Here is a 22150-nt window from a genome sequence, read left to right on the forward strand (position 1 = left end):
GGGCTCCCCTTGAAGGGCATCCGGAGACTGCAGTTAGTCCAGAATGCGGCTGCGCGGGTGATAGAAGGAGCCCCTCGTGGCTCCCGGGTGACACCTATCCTGCGCAGACTGCACTGGCTACCTGTGGCCTTCCGGGTGCGCTTCAAGGTGTTGGTGATCACCTTTAAAGCGCTCCATGGCATAGGGCCGGGCTATTTACGGGACCGCCTTCTGCTACCGAATACCTCTCACCGACCCGTGCGCTCTCACAGAGAGGGACTCCTCAGGGTGCCGTCAGCTAGGCAGTGTCGTCTGGCGACACCCAGGGGAAGGGCCTTCTCTGCGGGGGCTCCCGCCCTCTGGAACGAACTCCCCCCAGGACTCCGTCAACTTCCAGACCTCCAAACCTTCCGTCGTGAACTTAAAACACACTTATTCAGGTGCGCAGGACTGGATTAGATTTTTTAGATTTTAAATTTTAAATTTTAAATTTTATACTGATTTTAATTGGTTTTATTATCTTTAGTTCAATTGGCCGGTTAAATATTTCATTTTAAAATTATTTTAAATTCATTGTCTATCTATGTATTTTAATATGGCTGTACACCGCCCTGAGTCCTTCGGGAGAAGGGCGGTCTAGAAATTTGATTGATTAATAAATAAATAAATAAATAAATAAATAAATAAATAAATAAATAAATAAATAAATAAATAAATAAATAAATAAATAAATAAAACGGGAAGAGTAAATGAAATTATAATTGCATTTCTGCAGCAACGTAAGAATGGCTTTATGGAGCAGAGTCTCCAAATCCCTTAACCTAGCATACAAGATTCAGGACTAATCAGTTATCATTAGGCAAGTAAAATGAGCGTTATCACTACTGAAGAACACATAAATAGAGAAGACACCGTCCCAAAAATTCACTATGCAGAGCTAGAGATGTACATGCAGTAAATCTGCAGAATTTGGTATCATGATTTATCAGGCACTGGCAAAGCAATCTTGACTGTGGCCGCTGTTTTCATACTGCAAAGCTCCATGAAAATAAATGGCAGATGCTTTTGAGGACAAGAGTCATTGAAAGCTAGTTTTCCCAAAGGCAGTATTATTATGGTTGGTCACAAAAGTCACCCAGGTGTTTAGATTGGATTTGAAATTTTTATCTGCCTAGTGGGTGCTTCTCAAGGACCTGGAATAGGCAGATGTGGATTTTTGAAGGTATTAAGAGGCATCGTCGCAGGATGTAAGCTGCTCCAACTAAAGCTGCCTTTTGCCTTGGTGAAATTCACCGATGGTGAATTTGTCAATGCCAATAGTGTTCAAGCGATGCTCCAGTTGTTTTGGGGTTGGCACTCAAGGCACCTGTTAATATTGGTATTGTTATTTAATCTTGTATGCCGACCAACTCTGAACCATTCCAGACAGATATTCCCAACACAGTTTGAGTATCAACTGTGGCCCAGTTTGGATTCAATGGGAAATCTTTTCTTGCAAGGCATCAAACATAACTCTATTGTTATCGTTTGGTTCTTAACCCTCTTTCCTTCATTTATGTTAACCCGCCTGCCAGCTTCTTTTTAAATTCATGCAACAGAGCAGCTGATGAGAAATAAAAGAAAGGAAGGCCTCAGCAACATTCAGCGACTGCGCTCTGCAGAAACACACATTAAGCTGAGCAGCACAGATAAGTGTTTATAAGCGCTGTAATACCTCCAGAGACAAAAACGCTAATCTGATTAATCTGGGTTTATTTAGACTGCATCGTGTCTTCTTCAAATACTTTGCTGCGTAAAGGGACGGGAAAAGGAGGGAGAAGGAAAAAAAACCCCTTCATCTTAAGACAACTACATCTAACGAAGCTTTATTATTTTTATAATAAAGCTTAAACAAGAAAAGACAGAGAGCACAAGTGTTCTGGATGCTATTTAACTGGCAATTCCAAGAACGGTGGAATTGTGGGAAAATATTTTTGCCTGGGACTAATAAGAGAACTTGGTGATGAGCAGCAGAAGTAAATATATGTTCTGAGACTGTTTCACACCTTAGGCTTATTTTTAAACACTTATTTTCAAGGTGTAAAACATGAAGATGATAAAGACTGCATTACCAATAGGTTTCCAGGGATGAGGCTGTTCAGATGAGGCCAGCTCCTAGTCCACCATACACTGGGGACAATAATGTTTGTTTGCCACCATATCAAGGCACAATTTCAATACTGTAACACTGAAATGCTGCTATATTGTTGCTTGGGCTATGTGTGTGTGTGTGTGTGTGTGAGGTAGGTTAAGGATGGTAATGGAACCCATCCCAGGGCACTCCTGCTCTGTTCACTAAAAGAGGGTACTTGATTGTCCTATTTCAGAATAGAATAGAATGAGAATAGAAATAGAAATGAGTAGAGTAGAGTAGAGTAGACTAGAGTAGAATAAAATAGAATAGAATAGAATAGAATAGAATAGAATAGAATAGAATAGAATAGAATAGAATAGAATAGAATAGAAACTGCACACAAGAACAACTAGACACAAGAACAGTTTTTTTCCCGAACGCCATCACCCTGCTAAACAAATAATTCCCTCAACACTGTCAAACTATTTACTAAGTCTGCACTACTATTAATCTTGTCATCGTTCCTATCACCTATTTCCTCCCACTTACGACTTTAACCTTGTTGCTGGTATCCCTATGATTTATATTGACTGTTTCCTAATATGATTTGATTACTTATTTGTACCCTATGACTATCATTAAGTGTTGTACCGTTATGAGAGCATATGCACCAAGACTAATTCCTTGTGTCCAATCACACTTGGCCAATAAAGAATTCAATTCAATTCAATTCAATTCAATTCAATTCAATTCTATTCTATTCTATTCTATTCTATTCTATTCTATTCTATTCTATTCTGAAGCTCCATCTCAAAGTGCTGAAGACCGTCTTCAGAAGGAAGATGGGGTTACCTGTATCAAATTGAGGAATGCCACAGGAGTTTTGACCATCCACAAGGGATATACTTCCAAATGTCAGGAATACGGGTCATTTTTCAGCATTCCAAAGAGCAAAGAACAACCACCAGACCTTAACCTTTTGCAGGGCTCTCCAAAGTTGGAAACTTTAAGACTTGTGGACTTCAACTCCCAGAATCCCCCAGCCAGAATTCTGCAATTTGAAGGCCACAAGTCTTAAAAGTCTTCAAATTTGGCAGTCCCTGATCTAGTGCTTTTGCTCAGATTATGGAGCTCTGTCCAGTTCAGTTCATATGTTCATATAGAGAAAACATCTACTAACCACTCAATGTTTGGGACTCCCAAATAGGCCCTGTATCTTTGGGTTTCAACCCTCTACCAATCTGACACCCTCTTTAATCCAGTTCCGGAACTGAAGGGAGGAGTCAGTATACAGAAATCAAAATCCTGTTTGTCTAGCTTGCTGCACGGACATATGGAAAAGCTGGTTTATGCTTTGTGTAAATAAAAGACGGAAGGAGCTGTTGGAGGGAATCCTGCTTCGCAGGGCGGGGTAGAGACCGTGAAGGGAATATAAAAGAATGGCAGTTGTTAGCAAGCAGGGACTAAAAAGATGAGGTCACTTTCCTATTTGCAAACTACCATTAGCAAAGCTACTGAGCCAGCCGGTGGAGTTACAGAGGAAATGGATTTTAAACAGCCAGCAGCCTAACAAGCTACTTGGAATGTGCAACCAGCTCCCTGCAAAAATTCAACTGCTCTGGAAGTTTTTTTAAAAAATCAGCTAGGCATCCCATCATCTGGGAGTTTTATGACGCTTGCAATGAAACAAGAGTGGAAAAATTAGTCATTTTTTCCCCTTGTCAGGCTTAACAGAATAATAGAACAGAATAACAGAATTGGAAGGGAACTTGGAGATCTTCTAGTCCAACCCCCTGCACCATTCCAGACAGGTGACTGTCCAGTCTCTTCTTCTAGTGGGAAGAAGCCCACAACTTCCAGTGTTGGAGCATTCACAATGTCTGAAGGCAAGTTGTTCCACTGCTTTATTGTTCTCTCTGTCAGGAAATTTCTCCTTAGTTCTAGGTTGCTTCTCTCCATTATTAGTTTCCATCCATTGCTTCCTGTTCCGCCCTCAGGTGCTTCGGAGAATAGCTTTACTTCCTCTTCTTTGTGGCAACCCCTTAAGTATTGGAATACTGCTATCATGTTTCCCCTAGTCCTTCTTTTCATTAAACTAGGCATACCGAGTTCTTGTAATAGTTCTTCATATGTTTTAGCCTCCAGTCCCCTAATCATCTTGGTTGCTCTTCTCTGCACTCTTCCTAGAGTCTCAACATCTTTTTTACATTGTGGCGACCAAAACTGAACGTAATATTCCAAGTGTGGCCTTGCCAAGGCATTATAAAGAGGTATAGGTAGTCCTCGACATACAACAGTTCATTTAGTGACCGTTCAGTTACAACGGCACTGAAGAAAGTGACTTATGACCAGTTTTCACACTTACGACTGTTGTAGCATCCTCACGGCCATGTGATCAAATTTCAGATGCTTGGCAATTGACTCAGACTGAAGACGGTTGCAATGTCCCAGGGTTCACATGATTTTCTTTGGCAACCTTCTGATAAGCAAATTTGATGGGGAATTAGTCAAACTTAACAAGTTTGACTAATTAAAACAGGGGTCTCCAACCTTGGTAACTTTAAGCCTGGTGGACTTCAACTCCCAGAATTCCCCAGCCAGCTTTGCTGGCTGGGGAATTCTGGAAGTTGAAGTCCTCCAGGCTTAAAGTTGCCAAGGTTGGAGACCCCTGAATTAAAGAACTACAGTGATTCACAACATCTGTGGCAAGAAAGGTGGTAAACTCATCTAATGTAACAAATGTTAAGCTTGTTACTTAACAATTAACAAAATGTTTTTAACATTTCACTTAACAAATGCTTCACTTAGCAACAGAAATTTTAGCCTCAATTGTGGTCATAATTCGAGGACTACCTGTACTAACACGTCACATGATCGGGATTCTATAATCCAGTGTTGGTGAACCTTTTCAGCACCAAGTGCTGAAACAGGGGCATGTGTGTGTGTGTGTGCCGGAAACCAAAAGAGCAGCCATCCAATGCGCATGCGTGCGCCAGGAAGATCTTCCATTTTCTGGCACGTGAATGTGCACCGACCACCTGGTCTTCCGGTTTCTGGTGCGCATGTGCATGAAGACCAGCTGGCTGCTGCGCATGCGCACACCGGAAACCAAAAAATCATCTTTCCGGGACACGCATGTGCACCAGGCAGCTGTTCTTCTGCTTTCCGATGCTCCCGCATGCATGGAAACCACCTGGCTGGCGCACCGGAATCTGGAAGAGCAACAGGCAACGGTTCACGTGCCCTGAGAGATGGCTCTATGTGCCACTTCCGACACGCGTGCCTGCCGTAGATTCGCCATCACAGCTATATACGGTACTATTAATAGAGCTCACCCTTCTTCCTGGCCAAAGCAATCACTTCCGCGGCACTTTTGCTCATCACTTTGGTGATGTACAAGGGGCAGTTGGTTTGGTTGGCAATGGTTATAGCCCGGTTCACAGCTTCGGCCTCCACCTATTTGGCAGGAAGAGAGGACAAAGAAGCAGAGATCAATCCATCATTATTACAGTCACAGACCCGCAAATAAAAGGGCCTCTGGTGGCTCAACAGACTAATGCAGTCTGTTATTAACAGCAGCTGCTTGCAATTATTGCAAGTTCAAGTCCCACCAGGCCCAAGGTTGACTCAGCCTTCCATCCTTTATAAGGTAGGTAAAATGAGGACCCAGATTGTTGGGGGCAATAAGTTGACTTTGTATATAATATACAAATGAATGAAGACTATTGCTTGACATAGTGTAAGCCGCCCTGAGTCTTCGGAGAAGAGTGGGATATAAATGCAAATTAAAAAAAATAAAAGCATTAAAAAATAATAAGAGTAAAAAAAAAAAGTCAGACAGAATAATACATTGCGATTGGTGGTGGATTAACAATGGCAGTTAACGCGGAGATTCCTCCCAGTAACATCTCTGAACGTTCCCCAACTTTCGCAGGCTTTTGTTTGCAAAATTGGAATCAAATGAATAGACAGAGAGAGCAGTTATACTGCTTCTCGGTCACTGGTGGGATTGAACAAGATATTGCATATTGAACTGGTAAGGGCAGATGCTATCCTTATCTCGGCCAAAAGGCTAAGGCCATGGCTGGAATGAATCTGTCTCTTGTGCTGCAACTGCATACAAATTCTATATTGTAGACCCGAGCAGCCTTCTGCGTTGCTAAAATAAATTCAGTCTAAAACCCGTACAATTGGGCCATTCTTTTTAGCCAGCCAAACTTCCACAAAAGATTCCAGGTCACCACCCTAATTTTTGCTGCTAAACAAAGTAGGATGGGATTAGTCCTTGGATGAGAGGCTACCAGAAAATCACAAAGCTAGAGTGGGGGGGAGAGAAACTAATCTGGAAGAAGACAATTGGTCAACCATTTCCATTCTGTTGTCAAGCAACATAGATAGAAAAAATAATTGCTACCAACATGCCTTCCATTGAGGACCTGTATACTGCATGAATCAAGAAGAGGGCTGTGAAAATATTTACAGATCCCTCACATCCAGGACATAAACTGTTTCAACTCCTACCCTCAAAACGATGCACACCAGAACAACTAGACACAAGAATAGTTTTTTCCCGAAGGCCATCACTCTGCTAAATAAATAATTCCATCAACACTGTCAAACTATTTACTAAATCTGCACTACTATTAATCTTCTCATCGTTCCCATCACCAATCTCTTTCCACTTATGACTGTATGACTGTAACTTTGTTGCTGGCAATCCTACTGACCATCAATTGTGTTGTAAATGTTGTACCTTGATGAACGTATCTTTTCTTTTATGTACACTGAGAGCGTATGCACCAAGACAAATTCCTTGTGTGCCCAATCACACTTGGCCAATAAAAAATTCTATTCTATTCTAGTTGTCCCAATGGTGCTTTTTTCAAGAAGCGACTGGACTTGGTTGTTGTTTTTTCTTTGAAGATGTTTCGCTTCTCATCCAAGAAGCTTCTTCAGCTCTGACTGGATGGTGGGAATGGAAGGATTTATACTCCTTGCGGACTGCTGATTATCGTAAGGAATAGAAATCCTTCCATTCCCCACCGTCCAGTCAGAACTGAAGAAGCGTGAGAATCGAAACGTCTTCAAAGAAAAAAAAAACCCAAGGAAGTCCAGTCGCCTCTTGAAGAAAGCACCTTTGGGACAACCATGACCTCGAAGCTCCATAGACCAACTCCGAACCTGATTTCATTGAGAACCACATCGGGGTTGGGTTTGACCTTGGGTGGTGGGATGAGCATGGGCATGGCCTGGGTAGGCATGGCCAACTCAACATCACTCATGTCGGGGGCGCCTGCGGCGGCCTGAGCACTCTGCCAGTAAAAATGGTCTCCCGAAACCAGTCAGTTCCTTAGATTTTGAAATCAATGGCCTTACAGGTAATCCTTGACTTACAGCAGTCCCTACAGTGACGGTTCGAAGTTAAAACGGCACTGAAATAAGGTAACTTATTACCATTATCACGTGACCAAAATTCAGAAGCTTGACAATTGACTGCTATTTGTGACCGTTGCAGTGTCCTGGGCTCCTATGTGACCAACTTTTGAGACCTTCTGTCAAGCACAATCAATGGGGAAGCCAGATTCACTGAACAACCGTGTAATTAACTTAACAACTGCAGCAGTCATTTAATGCCTGTGGCAACAAAGGTGTAAACTGGGGCAAAACTCGTTTAACAAATGTCTCGCTTAGCAACAAAAATTGTGGGTTCAATTGTGGTCATAAGCTGAGGACTACCTATATTTCTGCATGTCTCTAAAATCCTTTTCCAAACCAATTTCTGGCCCATCCTATGGCAGGACGTTCCATAGCCAGCTGCTGCTGCTGCTCCTGTTGTTGTTGTTGTAATTATTATTTACACAAAATGACAGTATACACAGCAAACGAGATAACTATGCTGGATTTCGTATCACAGATCACTAGTCGAACACTTCCCAAGCATTTAAGACTGCGTGATGTATCAGTGGATTATACGAGCAGATCCCAGTAAGGTGGCCTTCTGCAGCTGACCAATGGTGATCTTGTCAGCGCCAATTGCTTTTAAGTGCTTGCCTAGGTCTTTAGGCACAGTCCCCAGTGTGCAGAGTACCACTGGAACCACCTGCACTGGTTTATGCCACAGTCTCTGCAGTTCGATTCTCAAGTCCTGATATCTGGTGACTTTTTCAAGTTGTTTCTCATCAATTCTGCTGTCACCAGGTATAGCAATGTCGACGATCCACACTTTTTTCTTCTCCACAATCGTAATATCCGGGGTATTGTGTTCCAAAACTTCGTCAGTCTGTATTTGGAAGTCTCACAGTAGTTTTGCATGCTCATTATTATTATTTACTTTATTCATTAAACATGAAACTCAGTCAACTGAATATTCAAAAATGCATCACAAATACCATTGACTGGTGCTGATGGTTGATTAGGGTTGCTGCCAACAACATCAACATCATCATCATCATCATCATCATCATCATCATCATTATTGCTCATCTGTTCTGACTTTTCCATTCTTAAATTTTTCTTCTGGTCTGCTTGTCCACCTCACTCGGGCATAACTTTGGGAACTTCTTTACTTGAGCTTCATTATTTTTAAATTACAAACCTTCTGCAGCCTGACACTAATTACCACTTGTGGAAAGAGCCCAGGTCCCATGGGTAAAGGGCACATTAAATGCTGCTGCAGTCTTTTCCATGGGAGTGGGAAAACAAGGCTATAAAATGTCACCTTTCAAGTTTTTGTGCTGGGTGAACTTAGGCACAATTCTACTATTGCCAAAAAGAGAAGAAAAGTTTTTAACCCCTCTGGTACCAAGACATTTGTTCTCCCCCCAAAAATAATTTCTTAGAATTTAAAGAGGCTGCTGCAGGATTCCCTCTTCCAATTTTATCCCCGCAAACAACTCGATGGCATGTATTGGGCCCAAAATCACCTAGTGAATGCTAATCCACTGGTTAATTGTTGTCACTGTTACGAAGTGTCTCCTTCATTCCAGGAGCACGGGATGGACTAGATCAGGGGTCTCCAACCTTGGCAACTTTCAGACTTGTGGACTTCAACTCCCAGAGTTCCTCAGCCAGCAAAGCTGGCTGAGGAATTCTGGGAGTTGAAATCCACAAGTCTGAAAGTTGCCATGGTTGGAGACCTCTGGACTAGATGACTCCAAGGTCCCTTCCAGCTGTAATCTGAATTGAACTAAATTGAATTAAAAATGGGCCTCTGGTGGCTCAGCAGACTAAGTAAGTCTGTTATTAACACAGCTGCAATTACTGCAAGTTCAAGTCCCACCAGGCCCAAGGTTGACTCAGCCTTCCATCCTTTATAAGGTAGGTAAAATGAGGACCCAGATTGTTGGGGGCAATAAAAGTTGACTTTGTATATAATATACAAATGGATGAAGACTATTGCTTGACACAGTGTAAGCCGCCCTGAGTCTTCGGAGAAGGGCGGGATATAAATTAAAAAAAAAACCAAACCTGAATTCATCCAACAACCTGTTCACCACAGCCTTAATTTTAGTGATCCGTAGTTAAGAGACTCCATTGAGGAGCAATGCAAAACGAAAGCATACGAACTCTGCAACTCTTGATTGTTTTTTGAACTTCAGCCTTTCCTCCCAACTCACTCCCCAAAAGCCGCCAAGGCAAACAGGAAGCTTGTTAAAGAGATATTCAACCTAGAACTAAGGAGATAGTGAGAACAATTAACCAATGGAACAAGAAGTTGCCTCCAGAAGTTGGGGGTGCTCCTTCACTGAAGGTTTTCAGGAAGAGACTGGACTGCCATCTGTCAGAAATGGTGTAGGGTCTCCTGCTTGGGTGTGGGGTTGGACTAGAAGACCTCCAAGGTCCCTTCCAACTCTGTTATTCTGTGATTCTAAATTTCTTGGGGAAATAAGGAAGACGAGGAGCCCTCTTTTCCTCCATCTCAGCGGGGCTATCTACTTTCCATCTCCTTCCTCTCCCCTGGCCACCAACTCAAATTTTTGACCTGTTTTTTTCAGTACAGGTAGTCCTTGACTTAGGACAATTGCACGCTAGATTTGCATTGCTAAGCAAGACAGTTGTTCGGTGAATTTTGCCCCATTCTATGACCTTTCTTGCCACAGCTGTTAAGTGACTCGCTGTAGCTGTCTAAGTTAGTAAGGTGATTGTTCATCTGGCTCCCGCATTGAAGTCCTCCAGGCTTAAAGTTGCCAAGGGTGGAGACCCCTGTTCTGGGATGCTTCCTTCCTCCATCTCCTGGCAGAAGAATCTGGGTTTGTCAATCTGGGTTTGTCACTGGACACTGCCAGTGCTGCATCCTTTAGAAGCTCTTTCAAAACAACACCCACATGGAGCTTACCAGGTCAACAGCTTCTTAGCCAATCTAGGTCAGTACTAAATAGGAACAAGATGTTCTGTTCCAGATATGGAACATTCTTCCTCTGGAACACAGTGGTTTACATGTCCTTAGCTGCTACTATTTACAAGTTCCAGCAACAGCAACATTTCCAGATTTCACATTAATGTCGTGGCCCGCCGGCGGCCAGTGAGGAGGCTGGGGAAGAACTTGGGCCAGTCCTGTGGGGTGGGGGTAGCTCAGACAAGGGCTCTGCGTCGGAGGCAGAGAGGGAGCTAGACAGCCACGAGGCAGAGGAACAGCTGGAACCTGTTCCCAGTGTGCGCATGCGCAGAGCTGCCAGAAGACAAGAACAACTCAGAAAGCAGGGTCGACTTGGGAGTAAAGCCACACCTTGAAGGTGATTGGCCCCTCCCATATTTCTTGGGAAAATATGGGAGGGGCCAATCCCCCTCCCATATTTATTTTATTTCCCATAGGAAATAAAAGAGGAGTGAACAGGGAGTGGGGTTTTGCAGGAAACAATTCGTTCATTTGTTCCATGACTCTGAGAAACTCTGTGTCAAGTTTTGCCTTGTTCTGTGTTTGGAAACAAGTTATGTGGCAGCTTGCCAAGCGAGATAAGGTCTGTGTTTATAAATATTCCTTTGAAGAACTGTTTGGACAGGCCTTGCTGACTGTGAATGAAAGTAATTCACAGTCGTGTAAATAAAAGAGGTTTTGCCTGAACCAAGACTCTGCTCCCTGCTTTTTAAGGGAGCCTAGGTCAGAACAATTAAATACTTTTCAAACCTTTTTTGGAGATATAGAGAACCAAAACTAGAAACATCTACACTCAGAAGGAGGTATTCAACAATCTTTCAGAGCGTTCTCCTCCTCCTCCTTCTTGGACATAAAACAACCTTCTGAAATTCTCCATCTGTCACCAAAGAAACTGGGTGGATTACTTCTCTGCATTTTTCCAAGGGAAGGGAATCCATCCAAGGACTTTTTGAGGGCCAGAAAAACCCAGTTTCCTTGGGGTTTAATGAGAAAATATGAATGGTGGAAGCAGCTGCAGGGAAGGCTTACATGGTGAAAAAGTATATCTAGCACTAAATAAGTCAGGGGTTCCCAACCTTTTCTATACCCCACACCCCTAGAACGCTTCTGATATATCCTCGTACCCCTTACATAAATAAATAATTATATGCATAAAATTATGCATATACACTATAATTTTGAAACTTCTAAGCCAGTGGTGGGATCTTCCTGGTTTAACAACTGGTTCGGTGATTAGCACACTTGACATGCATTATGGACGCGTGCATAGTTTGAAGGGGGTTTTTTTGCATTTTTTTTTGTTTACATTTATATCCCGCCCTTCTCCGAAGACTCAGGGCGGCTTACAGTGTGTAAGGCAATAGTCTCATTCTATTTGTATATTTACAAAGTCAACTTATTGCCCCCCCAACAATCTGGGTCCTCATTTTACCTACCTTATAAAGGATGGAAGGCTGAGTCAACCTTGGGCCTGGTGGGACTAGAACCTGCAGTAATTGCAAGCAGCTGCTGTTAATAACAGACTGTCTTACCAGCCTGAGCCACCAGAGGCCCTTCCGCATTTCTTTGGAGGAGAAACACAGCTGAGGTGCAGCAATCTGCTCTGCCGCACAAATCAGTGAGAAGATAAAGGTAGGAAAATAGCGCGGACAGGCGGGTGGGCCCATCTGATCGTCGGGACGAACCAGTTCACTCCCAGCTGATCGTCGAAGCTACCCGTTCACCTGAACCAGTCCAAACCAGTAGAATCCCACCCCTGTTCTGAACCCAAGTTTTTGCACCCCCCTGGAATATTGTCTCACACCCCCAGGGGATGCGAGCACCCCGGTTGGGAACCTCTGAAATAAGTGAAAAAATACTTTACTCATTTATTTTTGAAAGAGTTCTATTGTGAAAGAGAGTCTAAAGTTAATTTTCTTTTTTAAATGTTCATTGATACCTTGTAGGAAAAAATTTACTTGCTCAGCACTATTAAAAACCTCAAAGATACATGGGTTTTACCCACAAACCTTGTGAATATAAAATACAAGTGAGTTTTCTATCCAGAGACCACTAAATACAGAATAGAAATACTTGAATTGAGGATGCAATGCTTCATCATTGTTGCGGGCTCTCTGAAATGCAATCAAAACCAAGGAACAAGCTAAACATTTTAATGCACTCACTTCTTCAGGCCTGCTCAGAACATGCCCTTCAGGGCCAGTGATCCCCAGTTCCAAGATCCTTTGCTGCTCCTAAAGAATAGGAAAAAGGGCACAGATCAAACTTACTTTACTAGCAGAAGTTAGATTTTCCAAGAATTCTGAATTAGGTCCTCTAGCTCCACTCTAGCAGAAGGTATCAGACTACAATTGCTGTACTTTCCACCACAAATGAGGAAACCATAAATATTTAATTTAATATTTAATTTAATGGGATGGTCTCAAGGATGAAATACTACCGGTTCACTCCGATTCGGGTGAACCGATAGTAATAAAAACTACCGGTTTGGACGAACCGGTAGTTAAAAAATGCTTTTTTAAAAAAAGGTTCCAACAATCCTCAAAACCTTTTTTTTTTCTTTTTTAAAGCATTTTTTTATTCCTAGTTCTGGCGAATAAGTAGTAGAAAAATGCTTTAAAAAAGAAAAAAAAAGTTTCTGACGATCGAGCAGCACAGCTGTGATCATCGGAATTTTCTTTTTTACTTTTTTAAAGCATTTTTTACTACCTATTCAACCGAACCAGTAGTAAAAAATGCTTTTAAAATGTTAAAAAAGAAAGTTGCCTACGCTCATCCAGTCACATGACCCACCACCATCAAGCCACGCCCACAAAACCGGTAGCAACAAATTTTACATTTCACCCCTCGATGGTCTTATCCACACGACATGCTAAAATGATGGGGGCTCTTAACAATATTCTGAATCACAAACCCCCTTTTTAACCTGTACAAGATGTTATAATATAATATAATATAACAACAGAGTTGGAAGGGACCTTGGAGGCCTTCTAGTCCAACCCCCTGCCCAGGCAGGAAACCCTACACCATCTCAGTCAGATGATTATCCAACATTTTCTTAAAAATTTCCAGTGTTGGAGTATTCACAACTTCTGCAGGCAAGTCGTTCCACTTATTGATTGTTCTAAGTGTCAGGAAATTTCTCCTTAGTTCTAAGTTGCTTCTCTGCTTGATTAGTTTCCACCCATTGCTTCTTGTCCTACCCTCAGGTGCATTGGAGAATAGCTTGACTCCCTCTTCTTTGTGGCAACCCCTGAGATATTGGAACACTGCTATCATGTCTCCCCTAGTCCTTCTTTTTATTAAACTAGACATACCCAGTTCCTGCAACCGTTCTTCATATGTTTTAGCCTCCAGTCCCCTAATCATCTTTGTTGCTCTTCTCTGCACTCTTTCTAGAGTCTCAACATCTTTTTTACATCGTGGCGACCAAAACTGGATGCAATATTCCAAGTGTGGCCTTACCAAGGCATTATAAAGTGGCACTAACACTTCACGTGATCTTGATTCTATCCCTCTGTTTATGCAGCCCAGAACTGTGTTGGCTTTTTTAGCAGCTGCTGCACACTGCTGGCTCATATCTAAATGGTTATCCACTAGGACTCCAAGATCCCTCTCACAGGTACTACTATTGAGCAAGGTACCACATATACGGTACCTGTGCATTTTGTTTTTTGGGGGTTTTTTTTGCCTAAATGTAGAACCTTACTTTTTTCACTGTTGAATTTCATTTTGTTAGATCAGCGCCCAATGTTCTCCAGTTGGGACTTCCTTACTGGGATTAAAAAGCATAAGCATCCCATGTTTGTATTCTGGCATTAGCTCTCATGTTTGATATCATTTATTTCTCGTTAGTCCAGCTGTGTTTCCATGCCATTTCTCACTAAGTTTACAAGTTATTGTAATATTTGTTTAAAGTCAATTTACTTTTAGTTGCACATGAGACAACCGGCAACCATTGGGTCCTTGTCTCAGAGATATTTCCTTACCTAAAGATGGAACCAGAATGACCACAGGCAGGCAAATAAACAGCAGGAGGGGAGTGGTTTCTGGCTTCCAGTCGGCTTCCCCACTGACTTTCCTTGTAGGAAGCTGGCAGGGAGCTCTGGAAATGACCGTCACGTGACTGCAGCTGACCACGGCAACGTGGCAATGTGGCAGCTCTGAAGCAGCCCTAGCTTTGCCAAATTTCAATCGCATGTGAGTCATAGATCCTGGATTTCAGAAGCAATTTGTAACTTAGCTCATTTGAGGTACGTTGATTCAAAAAAGGTTGCCCTATAATGCGCTGTTTTGCCCATTAGAAGATTGCAAACAATCAAGCAGGCATGAAAGTATTAATAGCATATACATTTCTCCTACTATTTGGATTCTTTAATGTAATTCTCACAATAGATCCATTTCTGCAAGCAGGTTAGGTTTTTCTGATGAAGTACATTTTGGGCAATTTTCTCCTTCTAATGCACCATTTTTTTTTAACATCTTTCACAGACTGTATGGCCAAATTCTGAATCCCATGTGTAATAAATCCATTTGGAAACGCTACTAGCAGCACTGCAAACAGGAGTTACCTCTGCTATGATATCTCCATTCTCAGCATGGACTTGAGCTATTGCACCAATGTCTCGGATTACGCTCAGGACCTCATAAATCTGTTGAAAAAAGAGAAAACATGCATTTTCCTGAATCTACTTCCCAATCTATTCCATGTTACTTTAAGGGCTCAGATTCCTACTCTCAAAGTTCAAAGTCTTTTAAAGGTCACTGAACTCAATTCTATGTTTATTTGGACAATGTCCAGGGATTTTCAGACTTGGGACAAAAATTCCTTATGACTAAAATAAATGAGATGCTGTCTAGCTCTACATTATTATTTTTCCCCCAATTGCTATCAGCCACAAAATGCTACTTAAATTTCTTGTTGTCTGTATAAATCATTTCCATTCTGGTAATTTACATTCTGGCAATCTTCTTCAGGGCCAACATCGAAGACTCTCTACTGGATCTTTGCAAACCCATTCAACAACCTTATCCTGGCCAAATCAGTTTTGAGCAATATCAAAACTCTAAAAAGTCAAGGCCCAGTATGGATATTTTCAATTATACCACAGTTCTCCCACAGACTGGCAAGGTATTATTCCAATATGATTTAAAATGTTGTTAGATAAGGATGTAGTAGGTTAAGCTGGAAAGAAAATGTTCTCCCAAGGCTGGGCATCAAGTACCAAAGGCAAGGGAGGACTTGAAACTATAGTCCTGATACAATCAGCTCAGCAGTAAAAGCTCTAGGCTAATAGCTTATTAAATTAAAAGCATAAATCAACCTTGCCCAAAGGTCATTTTGTTTCATACACACGCCTACAAGCAAAAAAAGCTTGTCAAATGATGAGTCAAAAATTTAATACATAAGCCATGTTGTTCCCCTGCTGCCCTCCAGCAGTTCAAGTCCATTTGCGTGGAAATTCAGATCCACTCAAGCGATTGACCGCAATTCCTACAATTCCAACACAACTTGGGGAGAGACACTTCTATCCATAAGTGAAAGCGGCTGCATTGAGAAGGGTGATTTAGAACAAACGAGTGGCCCAGTGAGCCGAACGAGAAAGTTTTTAGAAGGTCTGTTCATCTATTTATTCATTATTAAATTTCCACCTGATTCCCAATGACTCTAGGAGACTCTAGGAGGAGAGGAAAAGAGAAAAAAAGAGAAATTGAAGTTGCCTTCATAAGGAAAAAAAACAAGAAAAAGAAGAAGAAGAAAAAAGAAAGAAAGAAATTCGGTCATTTTTGTACGTTAATGGAGAAATCCCTTCCAGAACTTTGTCCGAATGTGTTTGCATGCATTAAATTCTAACTGATAGGAACAAGGACAGTCGTGTTTTGATTTCCCTGCCAGAGCTCAACTTATCATCCCATCGAAAACACTGGAGAAAAAGGAAAGGAATGTGGCTAGGAAGGTTTTGGTTTTTTTTAAAGCTCCACCTAACTAGCACAAATCACAACATTGTACTTGCTACTCAAGAAGCATTTGCTTCCAGCTCAGCTGCAGGGAGCTGCCAAATTCCTTGACACAAGTTTGTTCAAGAAACAGCCAGTCCATTTTGCCTACTTCTTAATTTGGGAATAGTATAGTCTGGTTCGTCCAGCTCTCACAGAGTTAAGACTGTGGAATACAACCAGGAACACAAATACAATGTTCAGAACCTGCTCGGCAGTCTTACCTGAGAATCTGTTAGCTGAAAATGGTCCTTGAAAGCCATGTACACCAAGAAGGAATTGACTCCTATTAAAAAGAGAGATTGTAAGTGAATCACCAGTCCGTTTCCAGAAGGATCTATACATAAGGATAGCAATGATGGGAATGTAACTCTAGCCTAGACCTGGTATCCAACAATCATTTTCAAACGCAACTTCCACTGGCTATAGAATCATGAAAACTGACCTCCAACAAGTGTGGAGAACACCAGTCAGTTGCTATGGCCTGGGCAAATCCTATCCCATAATATCTCTAATACAAACCAGTTCATAATGCTAGAGAGGTGGAAAGGAAACAACCATGAGGTTATTTTTCACAGGTAGTATCACCTCATAAACCTGTTATTAACTGATGGGAGCGGATCGGTTCTCTCTCTATGTTTTCTAACCCAGGGGTCTCCAACCTTGGCAACTTTAAGCCTGGAGGACTTCAACTCCCAGAGTTGAATTCTCCCAGAGAATTTTGGGAGTTGAAGTCCTCCAGGCTTAAAGTAGCCAAGGTTGGAGACCCCTGTTCTAACCAAAGCACATCACAGTCTCCTGGAATCATTCCAACAATCATGAAGCAAGATCTCTTCTGCAGAAAGTGAAAAGCCATTCTTTTCAAAAGGCACTCAACTGCTGCAGCTACATACTATGATATCCAACAGTTTTTTGTTTTGTTTTTATTTACATTTATATCCCGCCCTTCTCCGAAGACTCAGGGCGGCTTACAGTGTGTAAGGCAAATAGTCTCATTCTATTTGTATATTTACAAAGTCAACTTATTGCACCCCCAAAAATCTGGGTCCTCATTTTACCTACCTTATAAAGGATGGAAGGCTGAGTCAACCTTGGGCCTGGTGGGACTAGAACCTGCAGTAATTGCAGGCAGCTGTGTTTTAATAACAGGCTATCTTACAGCCTGAGCCACCACGGTTGCTGCCACCTCAGCAGGATAAATTAACCACGTGTCCATATGCAACCCAAACCTTCATCCATGTTCAAAAGGAAAAAAATCAACAGTTTTAAGAGGGCCTCAAGCTTAAATACAAGAGGACGATACATACGAGTTTGAACAAAACTCAATGATTACCTTCTCAACTGGAAAACTAATGTTTTCAGAAGGCATAGAATGGGTCAGGAGGATGGATATGTGGGGGGGGAGGGGGAGAGTGAAACAAATTATTTGGAGTTTTTATAAATTCCATCCTGTAATGGTCTGCTGCAGGTAGCAATAGCACTTAGACTTAGATTCCGCTTCATATGCTTTGCAGCCCTCTCTAAGCGGTTTACAGAGTTAACATATTGCCCCCAACAATCCAGGTCCTCATTTTACCAACCTCAGAGGGACGGAAGGCTCAGCCAACCTTGAGCTGGTCAGAATTGAACTCCTGGCAGTGAGTTAGCCTGCAATATTGAGTTTGTCAATCGAAAGATCAGCAGTTCTGCTGTTCGAATCCCTAGTGTCACGTAATGGGATGAGCTCCCGTTACTTGTCCCAACCTAGCAGTTCAAAAGTACAAGTAGAAAAGTGCAAGTAGAAAAATAGGGACCACCTTTGGTGGGAAGGTAACAGCATTCCATGTGCCTTTGGCATTTAGTCATGCCGGCCACATGACCACAGAGACGTCTTCGGACAGCACTGGCTCTTCGGCTTTGAAACAGAGATGAGCACCGCCCCCTAGAGTTGGGAATGACTAGCACATATGTGGGAGGGAACCTTTATCTTTTACTGCATTCTAACCACTGCCCCACCAAAGCTTTGTGTAGCATTAACTATTATCGTTAGCTCTCAGCCTGCTATAATTTCACTTATTACTTTGTTTTGTACAGCTGGCATCAGTGAAGCAATGATGACTTTTGGGGTTGAATGGCTGTGGTCTAGTTTTTTTTTTGTTCTGACATTTCACCAGCAGCTGTGACTGGCATCTTCAGAGGCAAAGCAAGCCCTTGTGGTGTACCTCTCAATAACACAACCTCTCAGCCTGTGAGAGGTACACCGCAAAGCAACTAACTCTGCCCTCTGAAGATGGCCAGTCACAGCCGCTGGCTAAACATTGGAAGAAAAGAAAACTAGATCATGGCCATTCAGTCCCAAAGTTCCTCACTACTTTATAATGTCTCCATGTTGATTCATCCCAATTTGAGCTAGGGGAAATTCTCCTACCAAGAGAAACTGGAAAGCATATTTTCAGATAACAACTAGACGCAGATTGCTTAGACGCAGATCGCTTGGCACTAGCCTAGAGCAGGGGTCACCAACCTTTCCGACCCCAGGGACCACTACAGTCATAATTTTAAATCCTGCGGATCACTAATATGATCTGCCTAATGACAGGCTGGGTGGGCGTGGCAAGGTGTCATGTGACTAGTTGGGCATGGTCAACTCGATGCCACTCGTGTCAAGGGATGCCTTGCCAACCAATACTTGTCCCTTCCCTCCCAGCCACTCCTCGCCTACCTGCCTGGGCTCCTTAGGGCCCCAACAGGAAGCAGTTGCTGGAGCTAAGCAGCCACCATGAGAAAAGTTGACAAAACAGCAGTTGAAATTGGATCTGACCGAGAAGGAGGCTCAGCAGAAGCATCTCAAAGAGGATTATGAGCATAGGCTTTCCAAGGAGAGGGAAGACCCGTGGGAGTGCAAGGCTAGGTACTGCCAGGCTGCCAGGTACCAGAAGAGTGAAAGAGATCCTGAGTCGAAATTTCTGTCCCCCTCCGACCCACACAAAAAGACCCCAAGGGGGAGACTCTGCAGCAATACAAACATTCATTGCACGTATCTGTCCCAGGGGCTGTAGTTTGAGGACCCCTGATTTAGTGCAATATAAAAAATGCAAATAATTTTTCTGAGGACCACCAAAATTTTCTCACAGACCACCAGTGGTCCACGGACCACTAGTTGGTGATCGCTGGCCTAGAGTATGACTTTTGTGCAGGTACTCAAAAAAATTTTTCGAGACTTACCATGATCTTTAATCAGGGCTTCCATCTCCTCTTGAACTCCTTTGTGCCACTCAGTGATGTCCACGTGCAAAGAATAATCACAGCAAGACTTGCTGTCGGCCCATTCTCGCCACTGATCAAATGCAGAAATCAAACTGGTGCCGGGTTCCGGAACGACGTGATCAACTAAAGAAAGAAAAGTGACAGGTGTCCTAATGGTTAACGCACTGTCAAGGTTTAAGGTCTCGGGATTCTAAATGAAAATGAAGAAGGGAGTATGGCAGAACTTCTAATCCTGTTGCCAGATGCATTGGGGAAGTCTCTAAAAACTCTGTACCCAACAGACAATAGGTTATCATGGCTCAAGGATTCTGGGAACTGAAAATGAACACATTCAGAGGACAGGGCACCAGAGTGCCAATAAAGAAGCCAACATCCTGCTTCATGTACAGGTAGTCCTCAGGTTATGACCATTTCTCCAGCAACTGTCCAAAGTTGCAATGGCATGAACAAGTGGTACTTATAACGGGCCCTCTTAATTTTGACTATTGCAGCATCCCTACAATCCGATTGTGATTTCCTCTATTCTCTGCTGGCTTCCCACAAACAAAGTCAATGGGGAAGCAGGCAGGAAGCCAAAAGTCACACGAGGTCCTCATTTAACAACATATGCAGTCCTTGTTTAATGACTGCAACCAGAAATGCCTGAATTACTATCACTAAGCAATGTGAAAATTGTCCTGCTTACCAAGCCAGCTAGACGGTGTAAAATCCACGTTTTTGTAATATACCTTCAAGTTTTCTCTTTTCCAAACTGATGATATGGCTTTTAATTTAAAAAAAAAACAGTCTCCATCTTATTAATAATGTTCAAAGCAGCTGTAATTTCAAAAAATCATAAAAATAAACAAAACAATAGAACAAAAGTATTAAAAAGAACAAGAGACTCTTGAAGAAGAACGTGTTTTCTCAGACACAATACTGGGCTCCTGAGACAATTCAAGGTGGCATTAAGCCAAGAGAAGCATTATGTATTAAATCTGATCAGTCAAATGCCAGCTGTTCATGAAAATAATAGACTATTTGCAAAACAGGTTTAGATATTACACAAATCAAATTCCATGAGAAAAGCAGACATTAAAGTCCTCAAAATCTTTTGTGACTTGGAGGAAACGGACATATTTAAAATCAGGATTAGAGATGGGAAATCAATTCAGTCAATTCAACTCCAAGGGTATCTATGGAGATTCTCAATCATCCAGGTCATGGATGTCCCAAAGGTGCTTTTTCAAGAGGCAAGTGGACTTGTTTTGTTTTTCCTTGAAGACATTTCGCTTCTCATCCAAGAAACTTCTTCAGTTCCTCAGTTCTGACTGTGTAAGAAGCTTCTTGGATGAGAAGCAAAACGTCTTCAAGGAAAAACAAAGTCCCGTTGCCTCTTGTCACCTTTGGGAAAAGTCCAAGGATTAATCTGTCTACAGCGCGAGAAATTCTCCTCTTGGTCTTCAAAGGAGAATGGGCAAGTTCATGGATGTTTGCGTGATCCATTGCTACCAAGCTCAATGGCTATTTACTGATAGCCATTATTTACTATTTACTGATCCTAGTCACAAGAAGCATGCTTGGAATTTCAATTTCTAGGAAGCAATGATGAAGATTAACCTGTTGACCGTATTGCTGAGTTTTCAGAATGCATTGGAATGGACACTGTACATCACAAAATCCTTGGGAAGATGGCCTAACATGGAAGGGTTTTTGTGTATGAGAATCTGCGGACCGACTGAATCCAATGGGATGGACCTTCTCCATTTCTGCGATAGATGGCGGACTGTTAGATCCAAGTTTGAACTATTGTGCACTGCTCTTTAACGCCGTACATACATATTCGTTTCTAACATATTTCCCACCTAATCCTCCTGTCCTGCATTCTACATATCCCAGTCTGTCCGCAACTGCCCAGTGGAGCCTTGCCTAATAGAGGAAAATAATTTGTGCATTGTGTTGCTAAAGGTCTTGGGTTCAATCTTCAACTTCTCCAGGTAGGACTGAAGAAAGAGCTCTTTCTGAAAACTGAGGCCTTGGCAGTGATGTTAGTCACAAGAATGCGCTGGTCAGCCAAAATCAGATTTTTCTGACAACTGTCAACAGTTTCAAATTTTTCTGGAAAAATTCTCTTTTCAGCTTTTGGCTAAAATCAAGTGGAGTATAGCTATGGGGGTGTAGCGTAATATTTGGCACACCAATTCAATTTTCAGCATTGTGTGTGTGTGTGTGTGTGTACATACATACATACATACATACATACATACATACATACATACATACATACATATATGTAGGTCCTTGGTTATTCGGGTTTTCTCCCCCGTAAAATTGGAAGTGTCTTGGCGACGTTTCGACAAAGTCTCATTCGTCATCTTCAGGCTTCAGCTTCGTGCTTCTGGGAGCAATGTGTGATTGCAGCTGTTTCTTCCTTTTTCACTGCTAGTGGGGGTTTGAACTGA

General features: G+C 42.2%; 1 protein-coding gene across 1 annotated transcript in view; it reads right to left on the reverse strand.

Moving 5' to 3' along the window:
• DPYSL2 (dihydropyrimidinase like 2) overlaps positions 1-22150 on the reverse strand; it is a 61645-nt gene that overhangs the window by 20179 nt on the left and 19316 nt on the right. The window contains exons 2-6 of the mRNA XM_058193990.1: positions 19668-19899; positions 16688-16749; positions 15038-15118; positions 12632-12700; positions 5428-5548 (exon numbers count right to left, since the gene is read on the reverse strand). Coding sequence (XP_058049973.1) covers positions 5428-5548; positions 12632-12700; positions 15038-15118; positions 16688-16749; positions 19668-19899 — 565 coding nt within the window. The remainder of the gene's footprint in view (positions 1-5427; positions 5549-12631; positions 12701-15037; positions 15119-16687; positions 16750-19667; positions 19900-22150) is intronic.

The sequence above is a fragment of the Ahaetulla prasina genome, chromosome 9 (assembly GCF_028640845.1).
Source record: "Ahaetulla prasina isolate Xishuangbanna chromosome 9, ASM2864084v1, whole genome shotgun sequence".
Classification (NCBI taxonomy): domain Eukaryota; kingdom Metazoa; phylum Chordata; class Lepidosauria; order Squamata; family Colubridae; genus Ahaetulla; species Ahaetulla prasina.